We start from the raw sequence: 15,055 nt of genomic DNA, 5'->3' as shown, positions 1-15,055 counted from the left end.
ACCCCAGATAACCGCAACCATCAGATCGAAAATCAGCATTCCATGTCCCAACCGGTTTCAAACATTTAGTTCCCATTCTGACCTCGAGTATCTCGTGTGTTTCGAGAGAGAGAGAGATACTCTGCCTCTGACATACAACAGTATTAATTAGTTTCGCAACTTTTTCGAGAGACGAGAGGTAAAGGTAGAAGTAGAGAGTGTCTGATCTGTCCTCGAGAACCAGTTTCAACCGGCCAAGTCGATATGGCCGAATCTACCTCTCAACCCCGATGCCGACTGACGATGGGGGTCGACGACGTGGGCACCATTAGAAGAGAGAAGGCAACATCATCCTGACCTGACAACGACATCAAAGACGATTATTCTGGTTTTCTGAAGGTATGAGCCTGTTTCAGTGGATCACACCGCCGGTAAGTACACCAATAACATTCCTTGAGAGGGGGGGGGGGGCAGACGTGGACATACAACCTGAAAACCTGATTTCTGAATCAGGAACCTGAATTTGTCGCCAATTTACTACTATGCCATTTTCCTTGCAACGCCCTTCGCCATGTGAACATTGATTCTGAAAGAAGTTATGGCAGCGCCTGTACTCGAGAAACGAGTACTACTTCGTAGTTATTCTTCAAGCTCAGAACGATTTTGGACGTGACGTCACTGTTCTTTGCTCTTTTGTATCCCCCGCAACTGTAAGAATGCAATAATGTGATCTTACAGATATTGCTTTTCATATGACTCACTTTCCCCCTTTCTTCTTTATCTTCCCACATCACTTTAATGTTAACTCCTCCCACTTTATTGTACTATATAAGCCCTCCGGGATTCTTATCTTTGTGTGTGTGTTCATATCCCAATAAACCATATAATCTAAAATATGGTGCATCTGGCGATCAAGACCGGACTCTAACCCGCGTGGCGCTGATGGGAGCAGACCTGCTTCCTCAGTACGGCGAGCAACAAATGGACCACCACCACCTCAACTCAACTTCCTGGATCAAAGGACAATATTCGTCGGCAATAAGGACAATCTCCGTTCAAACAGGACATCGAGAAGCTCTTCAGATCGACTTTCTGAGGAGCAAAATTACAAGTATCGAGGACAAGACGAGCCATCGGGACAAGCAGTTCTTCGGATTCAAAATCCAAAGAACGAAAATACAGTTTCAAGGACAACTAGTCATTGGGACAAATCAATTTCAGATCCAGCATCTGAACCAGAAAGTTGGAGACCTTTCAGACAGCAAACGGACGGCAGATGAAGTTGCCGAGCGCCCAGAGCCAAGAGCCAAGAGCCATCGAGAGCCAAGAGCCAAGAGTCAGAGTACAAGTGCCAGAAGCCGAAATCCTACCTATGGACAAACAGAGACTAGAGATTGATCTCGCCGAACAATATTTCTTTTTTTTCAGAGTTTTCAGAGTTGAAAGCTGTTCAACACCAAGCAGCAACAACGGATCCAGTGGACAAGGTCATCGTCGATCCACAAATCCCAAATGGACAAACTTTCTGGTCCAAAACTTTTTCGTCGGAGACATTTCAACTCCGTCGGACCATTGCCAGAGTTCGTTGACAACGAATCTAAAACGAGCATTTCATCCTTTTTTCCGTTTCCTCAGACTCCTCGTCTTTGGATACAGGACACAGTGGACAAGTCATCGCCTTCCACAAACTTCAATTGGACATCTTCACGTTCCAATTAATTTCTCCGTCGGACAAGACCCAAGACCTCCGGACATTTTCCAGACTTCCATCCGCTTGCCCCCGGTAGTCTCTCTTTTGAGAGAGACTTTCGGAACCGAAAGTGGAAGAGGGACTATCAACGAAGTGGTCAACATCATTCAAGGACACGGATCAGTCTCAGGACTATCGTCTTCATGGATCACCATCGGCACTCGTGTACCTGAACAACTTCTACTTCAATTCTAATTTTCCCATTTTTTTGTTTATTCCCCCGGGAGTGTACTCGAGAAACGAGTACTACTTCGTAGTTATTCTTCAAGCTCAGAACGATTTTGGACGTGACGTCACTGTTCTTTGCTCTTTTGTATCCCCCGCAATTGTAAGAATGCAATGATGTGCTCTTACAGATATTGCTTTTCATATGACTCACTTTTCCCCTTTCTTCTTTATCTTCCCACATCACTTTAATGTTAACTTCTCCCACTTTATTGTACTATATAAGCCCTCCGGGATTCTTATCTTTGTGTGTGTGTTCATATCAAAATAAACCATTTAATCTAAAATAGGGCCCGCGTAGGCCCGGCAAAGGCCCGGATTACAAGTATGGGCGGATCCTCGTAAATCGGCACGCCGCCCGCGAAATTTTTCAGGTATCAGTTTTTTTTTTATATTCGACAATAATAGCACAAAAATCTTATTCAGGGTGTATTGAAAGCAAACCCATCATCAAGCAAGTGATGATAGAGTGCCACCCCATAACCGTCAACTTCGAGCCAATGTGTTTAATTTCCTTTAAAAGATATCAATACATATTAACTGGTAAAATGTTTATCATAACATCAAAAATACTTTTTCAGTTGACTACTGGTCAATATCTACTGCAGGTAATGAGATATATGGGCTCAAAGTTGAGAGATTTTTCCAGTTGATTTTCGGCCATTTTGACCATTTTCAGTAGTTGGTTCATTTTTGTACTGAAATCTTGAAAAACGTTTCTTTCAGAAACTGGCAATTTGGTGAATAATTAGGAATTTTCAAAAAACTAAGTGAATGCAAAGTTTTCAATCTAGGTATGTTTTAAACCCTCCAAAATTTTCAAAGTGATCGAAAAATGGACAGTCGAGCTCCAGACTCCTGAAAATGGTGAAAGTGGCATAAAATCAACTGAAAAATACTTTTTTCTATATCTCATTGACTGGTACTGCCTACAGTACTGGCCAAAAAGGTATTCGCAAACGGTTTTTTGAGAGTAACTTTGCTGAAACTTAAGGGATCGATCTGAAAATTTTACTGTGCATGTCGTACACGGTGACGACAAATTGCGTACAAGGAAATTGCATCATTTTCAGAAATTTTTTGTTTTTTTCAATTTTTTCAATTTTTTCGTTTTTTCACTTTTTTCATATTTTTATATTTTTGGATATTATGGTTTCTAAGAATGTTGGTTTTGGCTCCTATGTATTTAAAACTGTTTACAGACATGGCCAGACCCCTCGGAAAAAAAAAACATCTCTCAGGACATCCGTAAAGCCATCGTCATCGGCTTCAGAAGTGGATGTTCCAAGGACCTCTTGGCGCAGCAGTTCAATGTTACTAAACGTGCCATCGAGAAGATCTTGAAGCAGTTTCGGGATGAGGTAATATTCAAAAATAGTATAGTTATGGAAAAAAATGTTTAGGGAGCCTTGGTGGAGCGAAAATCGCCTGGAAGACCGCGTATCACGTCGAAGAACATGGATCGGAACATCGTCCGAGCTTCAAGAGAGGATCCCCAGAGGAGTTCTACGGACATTCAGATGGTCGTGAAGACTCCAAATGAAGTCACACCATCCCTGAGAACCGTCAGAAGACGTCTTCAAGATGCTGGACTCCATGGACGACGGCCAGCTAAGAAACCATCGATCAGCAAGAAGAACAGAATCGCCCGCGTAGCATGGGCCAGAGCTCATCTCCACTGGGGACGTCAGGATTGGGCTAATCACGTGTTCAGCGACGAATCCAAGTTCAATCTGTTCGGTACTGACGGTATCAAGTGGATTCGCCGTCCGGTTGGATGTCGGTTCGATCCCAGCTACCAGCTCCAAACCGTCAAGCATGGAGGTGGATCGGTGATGGTCTGGGGCTGCTTCTCTGGGTTTTCAATCGGCCCGCTGAGAAGAATTAGAAGCATCATGGATCGCTTTGTGTATGAAGACATCTTGGAGAACACAATGAGACCCTGGGCAAGGTCTACTGTGGGCCGGGCGTTCGTTTTCCAACAGGATAACGACCCGAAGCACACCTCGAAGCACATCAAGGAGTGGTTCCACGCCGCCACGTGGATCTTCTGGACTGGCCAAGTCAATCTCCGGACTTGAATCCGATCGAACACCTCTGGGAGCATGTCGAGAGACAGCTTAGAGGGGTTCGTGCCTCGAATGCCAACCAGAAGTTCGACCAACTCCAAGATGTCTGGCAGGCCATCCCGATGTCTGTCATCGACACCCTTCTCGACTCGATGCCAAGAAGATGTCAAACGGTAATCGACGCCAAAGGCTTCCCAACGAAGTACTAAAGCTATTTTATTCATTTTCTATTATTATTTTTCGTTTACCGGTCTATCCTAGATCTCAGAAGCCAAAGTTCCATTTACCGGTTTTTTGCAATTTTCATGAATTTTTCGATTTTTTTTCAATTTTTTGAAATTTTGACTATTCTTGTTGTTGAATCAGTTTCTTTTACCGTTTTAAACTTTGTCTTAAAATATCAGATCGATCCCTTAAGTTTCAGAAAAGTTATGCTCGAAAAACTATTTGCGAATGCCTTTTTGGCCAGTACTGTATATTCCCACTTACCGTAAAACCTCTAATAGAACGACACCCGGAACGNCNCCTTTTGACCTAAATATCTNCACTTCTTTTGAAAGGTATCAAAAAGTGGTTAACTAGTAAAATGTTTATCAGGATATCAGCAACATTTTACTAGTTAGCCACTTTTTGATATCTTTTGCAGAAAATGAGATATATAGGCTCAAAGTGGACGATCCGGGTGTCGTTCTATTAGAGGTTTTACGGTATATATTTTCCCCATGGCCCCATTTTTTTTTCGAAAGTTGTAATTCAAATCTTCCTACTCCTACTTTTCCCAAATTGATTTTAAACTTTCAGAAGAGCATTGGCATCTCCATTTAACACACTATTTCTACATGTTATCAGTCACTCCACCGCTTTCAGCACCAACGATGACAAAGATAAGGCAAATTTGCCTTTTTCTGCTCTTGTTTCAACGTAGTTTCATTTACCCCTTCTCTCTGCCAGTGGCTGGTAAAACATGAATTTGAAATTTTTAGGACTACTTTTGGTAGTTGGATTATGTCAGGTAAGATTATTAGAGAGTTTTAAATTGAAAAGAAGACTTTTCAGGCCAACATCTTCAACATCCCAAGCGCTGCTATCCGTTTCACCAGAAAATTCACTGGAATGGAGAAACTTTCAGCTCCTGATGAGTTGGGTGGAGAGGATTATGACATGAAAATTGAAGTGGGCCAAATTGCGGAAGACTTGGTTGCTGATGTGAAAGACGACGACAGTGAGGAAGTTACGTTTGAACCAGTGAGTTTCTAGAAAAAAAACTTGAAAAAAAACCAAAAAAAAATTTAGAACATGAAATTGGAATCTCCATTCGTGATGGGAAGAGAACCAGTTGTCAATTACCCAAACATGCTTAAGAAGGACTTCGGAACCCCAAGAAAAGAAGTCGTGTTGCCAGAAAACTATCATGAGAATGTTGTGGAGATTATGGATTCCAGAAACGAGAGGGAGATTGATTTGGAGCCAATGATCAAGGCAAAAGTTGAGAAAGGGTATTATGAGGTAGCTTATAAAAATGATTTTACCAAAAAATATTGGAAATCAAATGTTTAGCATATGGAGTCTCACGAATCTATCGAGGACCTGATGGATGCTGGATCATGGACAGATCTCGAAACTACTGGTGAAGAATCTGACGAAGAGTGGGAGGAGGCTCGTCCATACCTCAAGTGTGGATGCTTGAAGAAGTCTGGAAAGGTTTTCGAATCCAAAACCGCCCCAAGAGAATGGGAATCTGACAACTTCAAAGCCAACGATCTCCCGACCGCTTGGGACTGGAGAAATGTCAGTGGAAAGAACTATTGCTCGCCAACCAGAAACCAACACATTCCAGTCTATTGTGGATCTTGCTGGGTTTTCGGAACCACCGGTAATATTTCAGGCTTATGTTTCATTATGATCCCAAAGTTTTTAGGAGCTCTTAACGATCGATTCAATGTTGCTCGTGAAGGAAGATGGCCAATGACTCAATTGTCTCCACAAGAAATTATTGATTGTAACGGAAAGGGTAACTGCCAAGGAGGAGAGATTGGAGACGTTTTGGAGCATGCTAAGATTCAAGGACTTGTTGAGGAGGGATGCAATGTCTATAGAGCCACAAATGGAGGTAGGGTTTATCTCTCTGATTTAAAATTGTTAGCATTTTCAGAATGCAACCCATATCATCGTTGTGGATCCTGTTGGCCAAACGAGTGCTTCTCTCTATCAAACTATACTCGTTACTACGTCAAAGACTACGGAAAGGTAACTGGACGTGAAAAGATCATGGCTGAAATCAAGAAAGGAGGACCAATCGCATGCGCCATTGGAGCTACTAAGAAGTTCGAATACGAATACGTCAAAGGAGTTTACTCGGAGAAGAGTGATCTCGAATCCAACCACATCATCTCTCTTACTGGATGGGGAGTTGACGAGAATGGAGTTGAGTACTGGATCGCCAGAAACAGTTGGGGAGAGGCTTGGGGAGAGCTTGGATGGTTCCGTGTTGTTACTTCGAAGTTCCAAAATGGAGAGGGAGATCATTACAATATGGGAATCGAACGCGATTGCTACTTTGCAGATGTTGATGTTTCTAATTTGAACTTCTAAGTTATTGTCGAAATTCATTAAAGTAGTTTATTGAGTAGTTCTGATGAATAAAATTTGTTTGTTGTTTTTAGAAATGATGCATTTTAAGCAATAATACATGTTGCTGAATTATTATGAGATCCTTTTGGATTATCCAATTTTGCAGCCGCTTGCGCATTCTCAATGGACGTCTCCAACTCTTCATACCCCTCGATGCTGTTGACGTTGACATCTGAAAGGATCAATTGTTAATTTTTTTCATTTTTTATCACAGCTAACCTCTCTCATGGTCTGTGATTTCCCAAATACTTTTCTTCAAACTTCTCGTCAAAAAATAGGTCTCCAATTCTCCTCTTCCCTTCACATTGATTCTTCCTCTGGGCGCAAATTCAAATCTTCCGGTCTCCATTGCCTTTGAATACGTCCATTTGCTACATTGAATCTTTCCTGGCAACCCTAGTGACTCCATTTGAGAAGCCAGTGTGACTGTCTCTCCAAAAAGACAATATCGTGGCATTTTGGTGCCGACGACTCCGGCGATGATAGTTCCAGAGTGGAGGCCTATGCGAAGCAAGAATGGAGTATTATTGACTGGATCAATCACTGAACGCGCCTCCCACATCATTCCCAATGCCACGTGGCACATTGTTTCCGAGTGTTCAGAAGTGTAGTCTGGGATCCCTGATACTGTCATATAACTGTCGGAGACCGTTTCCACTTTGTATACACCTCTAAGAACTACGATACGATCCAGTTTGTGGAACACCTCATTTAGTAGTTTGACAATATTTTTTGGCTGACAAACTGGAATAATTTGTTGGAACGCGGGAAGGTCACAAAACATGACAGTAGCTTCGTATTCACATGGTTCTATATGCTCTCCGCTTAGTAGCTGTTGGGCAATTTTTCTGGGAAGCATATCTTTCAAAATCGAGTCAGTCTTCTTGCGTTCAATTTCCAATTCACGAGTCATCGCTTCGAGCTGTTCATTGTTCGCTTCTAATTGTAAACTGTAAATGAACATCATTTTCAAAAAATCTCTGAAGTTGCAATAACTTACTTGACTTCAACATCTGTTAATCTCTGTTGATTCAATAGAATCAAGTCACGCGTAGCGTCGTGAAGTGGCATCGCTGTAAGACGCATTCCGAACTGCATTAGCTCATTGATAGAGGTAACGTATGGAGAGCAGAGGTAGATAATATGCTTCTTGGTGGACAACATCATCATTTGCCCCTTGAGTTTTAGATGACATCCTTGTGTTAACTCGTTCGAAACGCTTTCAGCTTCCATTGCTTCCCTGAAACTCTTATATCAAAAATTGTGAGTTGATAGTCAACTTACGCTTCCTGTTCCTGCTCCTCTTTTGTCATTGCATCCATATGTTTCTTCTTCAATGGCGAAGTTTTAACTTGAAGTACAAAAACCGCATTGATGAAGTTGCAAATGTTCTCAAAGTCCAGTGGAATTTGAGGACGATTTATCTCGAAAATTCGAAGAATTGGTGTCCCTGGTTTGAGAAGCTCGTTCGGTATGTGATTGCTAAACTCGTTGGTATTGCCTCAAATATTTATGAATGCTTACTAAAGTTCATCTCCACACTGAACAAGTTTGCAAGCTTCATCGAGAACAAAGTGATATGGCAAAGCTTTCGAGAAATCTTGAAGCGACATTCTCAGGTTATCATCTATGATCTCTCCAAAATCTGGAGCTGCTGACGTCATCAAACTGATTCCGGATGCCTCTGAATCACGTCTGCTCTCTCCAACATTCTGAAATATTCAATCAAAATTCTTGGAATTTCTGATGATGCATCAACCTTAACCAAAAAGATAACATGCTCCTCAACGCGTTCTCCATTATTCATGTGAACACTTCGCTGAGTTCTACCTTGAACCACCAATGTGATGTCCAGATTGAACACCAACTTTGCTACTTCTTTCACAACTCCTTTGACAATATGATACAGTCCTGGACGTCCAGTGAAATAGTGGAGCATCAGAGTACCATCTGCATTCTCTTCACACCGAAATGACGGGCCACGCAGGTTCGCCTTGTAGACAACATGGTCAATGAAGTAGTGAAGACTATCTAGGTTGTCAAGGAAGCCTTTGAGGTTTGGACTCATGCTCCGTACAAGCTCGTCCCATCCGATTTCCATGGAGTAGGTGATCAAGAAGCCACCGTACATTTCCCATACTTGATCTTTCGTCACTTCTGATGTGAAAAATGAGGATTAATTAGATAAAATAAGATAAGAGACACTCACTCAAAACAATGGATACACTGTCGACAAGAACGTAAGTGTCGGTGTCCGAATAGTAATGATTCACAATGTTTTCTTTTCCATTTTCGAATCCGGAGCGTTCTCTGAAATGTCATTTGCTACGAAGTAACTAAAATTTTTCAAAATTGAATATCGTAAAAACTATATTAGAAGGGTCCAGCCTTTCTATTATAGTTTGTATTGTTCCAAGGTACCTCCGGAGGGCCCATCCATTGGAGCCCTTCAATTAGAAGGGGATCTTTATATTTTTCCCGCTATATTTTTCCATATTTTTCATTGAAAATTGGTTGAATTATCGTTCAAAATTCATTAAAATTTAGCAATTTCACCAAAACTAAAAAAAGTGTTACAACAAATTTTTAAAAACTTTTGGAATTTCTGGAATATTTTTCGCTGAAAACATACCGATTTTTTTAACTTCAAGCAACACATTTTAAGGGGCTCTACTAATACTGGTTTTTCTGTAAATTAAAAAAGTTATGAGTTCTTTCAAACTCAATTATTCAATACAAATAAAATCTCATAATTAGAAAAAAATGTTGACTTACAGCACTTGAAGCCATGTGTCTTCTCCATACTTCCGGATGACAAGTTGTCGAATACTCTCATGAATGAATCCGAACTGAAACGAAACTGTTACCAATAAACCGTTTCTGAAAACCAACCATATTCTAGCAGAGCTGCAATTTCCTAGAGTAGTCTCTAGTCTTTCTCATAAAATGAGAAGGCCTGGGACCATCAAACATTAGAAACGAAATCGCGTGCGAAACCATCTTCTGAATATTCTAGTTGTTGTGGTTACTGAGTATTTCTGAATTTCTGATGATTCTCGTGTATCCCCCACCCAAATGTGTGTCTTGAGAAGGTAAACAGTTCTTCTAAAGCAGTTCTATGAGAAAAATTTCATTTCAGTTTTTCAATTTTTTTTAAATTTGATTTCAAAAGCGAATCTATTAGAAAATCTTTTCCTATATGCGTCGATGAAGGATAAGACAAATTTGGCATACTTTCATGGGTGTTGCTTTTTGCAAATCGTATAGTTTTAAGCACCTGAGTAGGTAAAAGTAGTGTTGGGAAGATGTAAGAAAGGAGAAAGAATAATGGGAAGAACAATGAATTTAAGCCGGGAAATGGAAACAAATGGATTTGGATTTTTTGCTGGTTTTTTGTGTGAAATGTGTGGACCTAGCGAAAGGGAAAAAATAGATAACAAAAACAGAGGTTAATTATAAACTCTAGACATAAATCTCTGATAATTGAGCACGCTAACTAAACGATTCGATGCTAATCACAAAACATGGCACTGGTCATCGTTGGTGAGAGAGAAAGGAGCAAGAAAGAGATGACGTGGCAGAAGAAGAAGACGTCATGAGCATTGTTTGGGAGAGTGGAACATGGAATGAGATATGTTTGGGGGATGGACATAATCGTTGTCTTTGTCAATGGAAAAAAAAACTGAAGAGAAAAGAACAGGGTATTGATTAAAAGAAGTACAAGCAGGATAATTACAGAAGCATCGGTGGTGGCGGAGGCGGTGGTGGAGGCGGGAAGTTGTTTCCGTTGGAGTATCCATCCATATTTATTGATGACGTCGCAGTTAGAACTTCAATGAGAGTATCGGTTTCGGTTTTGAGGATATCCTTGAATTCCATTGGGTCACTCTGGAATTATGAAAAGTTTAGCATTTAACAAAATTCCTGAAAGACTGTTAAAAAATTTTTGATCATCATAATGAACACCTAGAAAAATCGTAGTTCTCAATATTTTCAACTTATTTTTTCTAATTTAAGCACACTCAAACCGTCCACTTGAAGTTCGGTTATCTCGATTCCCATAGAAGATATTTAAATTTTGTCAACTGATAAAATTTTGGTGATATTATGATAAGTAATTTTTTAGTTGGCGTCTTTTTTGGTATTTTTTACAGAAATCGAGATATAAGCTCAAAGTGCGCGAATAGGGTGGCGTTCTTTAAGAGGATTTACGGTATTTCAACCAACGCGCATTCCTACCCTACACTTTAGTTATATATGTTTTGTGACAGCTAGATTTTTTCGCTAACGGTACGGAAAGTTTTGGTTTTTGTACACTCTACGTAGATGTTTGAGGCACGTGACTCTGTATCTATAACCGTGATGGTGTCAACTTCTATATACTGCGAATGTGACAAAAACTGATGATGTGTTCTTTAGATTTGAATTGATCACGATAGCAGAATAGGGTTTGATTATTTTTAGCATTATCTTGGACCAAATTTGAAACCCGATTTTTAAAGTTCCAAAGTTTTCGAAAAGATGCTCACCTCTTCCGTATTGTTCTCCTTCTTCTTCCTTGGCTTCCGCCCTCTGGATGAGTTTGCCTTGTGCGCTGCTAGTCTCTCTTGTAACCGATCTCCACTAATGCCAAGATTCGACGCACGCATTCCTTCTAGTTTCGAGTCCCACTCTGAAAAAACACTTTTTAAACAAATTACTCCAAAATTAGTTTCATACTTTTACAGTCTGGTTGTGGATGACATGTGTTCAGATGGCGTTTCATGTTTCCCTTGTAAACCGTCACAAAGTCACAATCCTCGCAGATATAGGCGTCTTGAAGGACTTGAGTCTCTCGTTGTGTTGTCTCGGAATGACCATTCATTGGATATGGCTCGTAGGCGCTGTTGGAATATTCCGTTGGAGAGCACAGTTCGGATGAGTTTGCACCTCCGTAGAACGATGAGGACGCTGGTGATATTTTTGGAGTTGTCATGACTCCACCATTCAGAGATGGAGTATCAGGATCTGGATATTCATGATGGTACCGATTCGTATCCACCTCCTTCTTTGCTCTCTTCTTTGGAGTATGCTTCTCGGCATTCTCTACTCGATGCCTCTTCATTGGTTCGGCACTTTTGCAGCATTGATTAATATGCCTCCTTATATTTCCCTTATAGTGGCTTATGAACCTGTCGCAATACGGACACACAGGTGACATTCCATCGGTACCAGTAGTAATTGCTCCCGATTTTATAGCTGCGTCTGTCCCAGGAATTGGTGGATTCACTCCATTGGCCACTGCATCCAAGTAGTTTCTTCCAATAATTTCCCGACATTTCTCGTTCCGTCCAATGTGTCCGGTTAGGCTACGACGGGATGGATAGACACCTCGACAAGCCATACACATGACACGTTCTTCATCAGTCTCAAGATCGGTATTGTTTGGATCACTTCCCAGAGGTGGTGTACCAGATGCTGCTGATCCAGAGGAGGTGAGAGCAGGGCTGTTGAGCGAGTTCTGAAATTTTGAAAACATTATTACTGATAATACTCGGTTTCAGTACTTTTCGATTCAAGCAAAATGTCGATAAAATTCCCGCGGCTAGAAGTTGAGATTCGTTCTTTAAAAGGTTTGCTTTTAGAGGTTTTTTTGCAAACATTCATTCGAACACACAACAATCTTTACAATAAATCTAAACGGTCTAATAGGAATAGATTCTATCCGAAAGGACGTTAGATTTGAATGGGTTCTGTTATTCTAAAGAAATTCAATCAAAAACTCACATCTTCAGATGGTGATACGGTAGCTACTGAAACGGAATTGTTCCTCTGTGTTTCTGCACTACTGTTACTGGAACTCCTATTCAACTGATTCCCATTCCCATTCTTCTGTGATCCAGGTCGAAGAGGCTCGGGTCGCAGAACTTGTTGTTGGAGATGTTGGTTGGTGGCTTGAGCAGCTTGAGCGGCTAACAGAAGTTGTTGAGGGTTCGGTACTCCGGCAAAGGCTGGAGGGTAAAACTGGGGACCGTATCCATTGGTTCTAGGTTGATAGCATTGTGCAGCAGTGGCAGCAAGATTAGGCATTGCTGACATATAACTGGCTCCGGCTGTTCGATAGGCATAAGGTGGATCAAATCGGACTGGAGGATCATATGAGTTCCCTACTATAGGTTGGATCTGAGGTTGCTCAAAAAGTATAGATGAAGTGAGTTGCTTCCCAGGCCACGGTTCTGGATAGGTCGCATGATCACTGAGCATCGCGTACGTCGATCCGAAAAGTTCGGATGTTCCAGTCACCGACGACGATGACGACGCTGCTTGCCAAGGAGAGAAGGTGTCGATTTGTTGGCCAGACATCACCTGGAAAAATTTCAATTAATCCCACTCTGACAATGACCTAGATCAGTTCGTTTTCTGTGTGTCCCAAAAGTACTTGTCCACATACATTAATTCCTAGAAGGTGTCGCGCACGCAGAGGCAATTGGCCACTGATTCTATGGGAAGATAAGCCAAACGAATGGTCAGAAGATAGTACTGGATTCGATGAAGGCATAGAGAGAAAATTGTAGTAGTTGTGGAAAGAAAAGATGGAGAAAGAGAGAGGGGGACGATTAATGAATCAATCAGTGGGAAGAGTAAATCAGACGTGATAAAAAGTGACCATGGAAATGAAATGGGCTGCTGGTGGTGTCAGAAATGGAAGGAGGCGGATTCAAAAAGAAAGCTGTGTGTGTGTTGACTGCGCAATCATATAGAGGGACATCGGAATGATAAGACGAAAAAAATTAGGTGAACTTTTTTGGCAAAAAAAATTACCGTAGTCCAAATCGCTATCAGTTCAAAAGTACATGATATAAGGCGATTTTAGTGACCTTGGAATCTAGAAATTATCAAATTGAATGTGAGAAAAAGAACATCTAAACGGATATCAGAAAGATGTGAATGGGAGAACTGTTGATGAAAAAAAGAAACAGATTTTAGAAAAAATGATTGAAAAATGTTCCAAAGTACATGGAATCAAAGTTGCAGTTTTAGATTGTCTGTCCGTATTCTTAGGACTCGATTTCAAAACATTTTAGCTTCAAAACTAAAATAACTTTTCAACTCATAGTATTTCACAAAAAATAGAAAATTGCAATTACCGTAAAACCTGCAATAGAAGGGCACCCACACTGCCAAGTTTGAGCTCATTTATCTCAATTGCTGTGCAAGATATCAAAAATGTGTCAACGGACAAAACGATTATAATATTATGATGAAAAATTTATCAGTTGACAACTTTTTAATATCTTTGAGAGAGAGAGAGAGAGAGGGAAAAATTGGTTCAAAGTTAAAAGTTATAGACCCCTTTATTACAGGTTTTACGGTACATTTTCTATCAGGGTTCACCATGCAACATTAAGTTGAAATTTCAAATGACGACATTGCATTAACCGTAAATTTAAACTTTTACTCTTTCGAAAAAAAATGAAATTGGAGGACAAAAGGTCACATTAACCCCTATTAATTCGTCTGAACTGGACGAAACCCGCAGCAGTGGGTCAATGTTCTCTCCTACTTGGCTTCCGGCCAAAGTTCAAAAGAAATTGATAAACAGTTTTCTGTAAAAGAATCTCTCGATATAGTTCTCCCAAGTAGTACTACTAGTTTACCCTATAGGCACAGTGGGAGAGACGAATGTTGCGAGATGGTATCACATTTCCTTACCCTAACGATGCATGCTATCGATTCAAGGTCTTCCTCTTCCTCTCTTTTCTCCACATTTACCTACAGTATCCTTTTTGGAGACTTAGACGTGCTGAGATAAATGTTGGGGGAGCGTCGTGGCTCTCCCTCGGTTTTATCAGTGCAAGAAACACAAGGTAGAAAAAAAAGGGCGGAGCTTTTAAAGTGAGTGGACTCTCTTTTTACAGTATCCCGGATTCCAGAAGCTTACCTTATTCACCTCATTCAAGTTTTCGGCCACTTTTGTGTTGTTATTGTCACTGATAGTGGTGGGGATTGGCGGTTTGAGCATGCAAACTCCCTGTAAAATATCTGTTTAAGAAAAAATAAGAAGATAGGAAAAAGGTCAAGAAAGGGATAGATAGAGAGAAAATAAAATAAGAGAAATAGAGGAAGAGTGACCAACTTGAAGATGAAAAGGAAAAGGGAGGAAAAGAGAAGAAAGGAAAAACACAGATGATGAACATTTTTCCGATTTTCTCTTTTTTTTCCCACCGCTGCGATTTTCCCACGGTCTAGACTATCTTCTTCTTCGTCTTGTTTGTGAGAGAAAAAGTTTTCTGGGATCAGGCCAAACTCCGCCCTTTCAGTGAAATTTCTCGACTTTTGGTGTAGAGGCTTCTGGAGGCTTTTCAACAAGCAAATCAGTCTCCAGAATTGCATGGAGGCCTCCGGATGTGCGGGATGTAGC

At 40.8% G+C, this 15,055-nt stretch overlaps 3 protein-coding genes across 3 annotated transcripts; 1 reads left to right on the top strand and 2 right to left on the bottom strand.

Moving 5' to 3' along the window:
* Positions 1–4,987: 4,987 nt before the first annotated feature.
* On the top strand, positions 4,988–6,615 carry Cbr-cpz-2 (the record flags this gene model as incomplete). The annotated part of the gene is made up of 5 exons (XM_045237276.1): positions 4,988–5,035; positions 5,080–5,268; positions 5,317–5,529; positions 5,581–5,896; positions 5,942–6,615. The coding sequence occupies 5 exons, from the start codon at positions 4,988–4,990 to the stop codon at positions 6,613–6,615; spliced, it is 1,440 nt and encodes a 479-aa protein (XP_045093298.1).
* Positions 6,616–6,698: 83 nt separating this feature from the next.
* On the bottom strand, positions 6,699–9,549 carry Cbr-gcy-34 (the record flags this gene model as incomplete). The annotated part of the gene is made up of 9 exons (XM_002647585.2): positions 6,699–6,826; positions 6,874–7,604; positions 7,655–7,894; positions 7,939–8,136; positions 8,179–8,366; positions 8,414–8,811; positions 8,864–8,964; positions 9,430–9,503; positions 9,547–9,549. 9 exons carry the CDS (start codon positions 9,547–9,549, stop codon positions 6,699–6,701), a joined length of 2,061 nt encoding a protein of 686 aa, XP_002647631.2.
* Positions 9,550–10,386: 837 nt separating this feature from the next.
* Cbr-somi-1 lies at positions 10,387–14,656 on the bottom strand (the record flags this gene model as incomplete). Its single annotated transcript, XM_045237275.1, has 5 exons — positions 10,387–10,542; positions 11,184–11,326; positions 11,374–12,154; positions 12,421–12,999; positions 14,576–14,656. The coding sequence occupies 5 exons, from the start codon at positions 14,654–14,656 to the stop codon at positions 10,387–10,389; spliced, it is 1,740 nt and encodes a 579-aa protein (XP_045093297.1).
* Between the last annotated feature and the right edge of the window lie 399 nt (positions 14,657–15,055).

Source organism: Caenorhabditis briggsae (genome assembly GCF_000004555.2).
Source record: "Caenorhabditis briggsae complete genome, chrV, whole genome shotgun sequence".
NCBI lineage: Eukaryota > Metazoa > Nematoda > Chromadorea > Rhabditida > Rhabditidae > Caenorhabditis > Caenorhabditis briggsae.
Note: the sequence above shows the minus strand (reverse complement) of the source record. Positions and strands in the feature narration are given on the sequence as shown.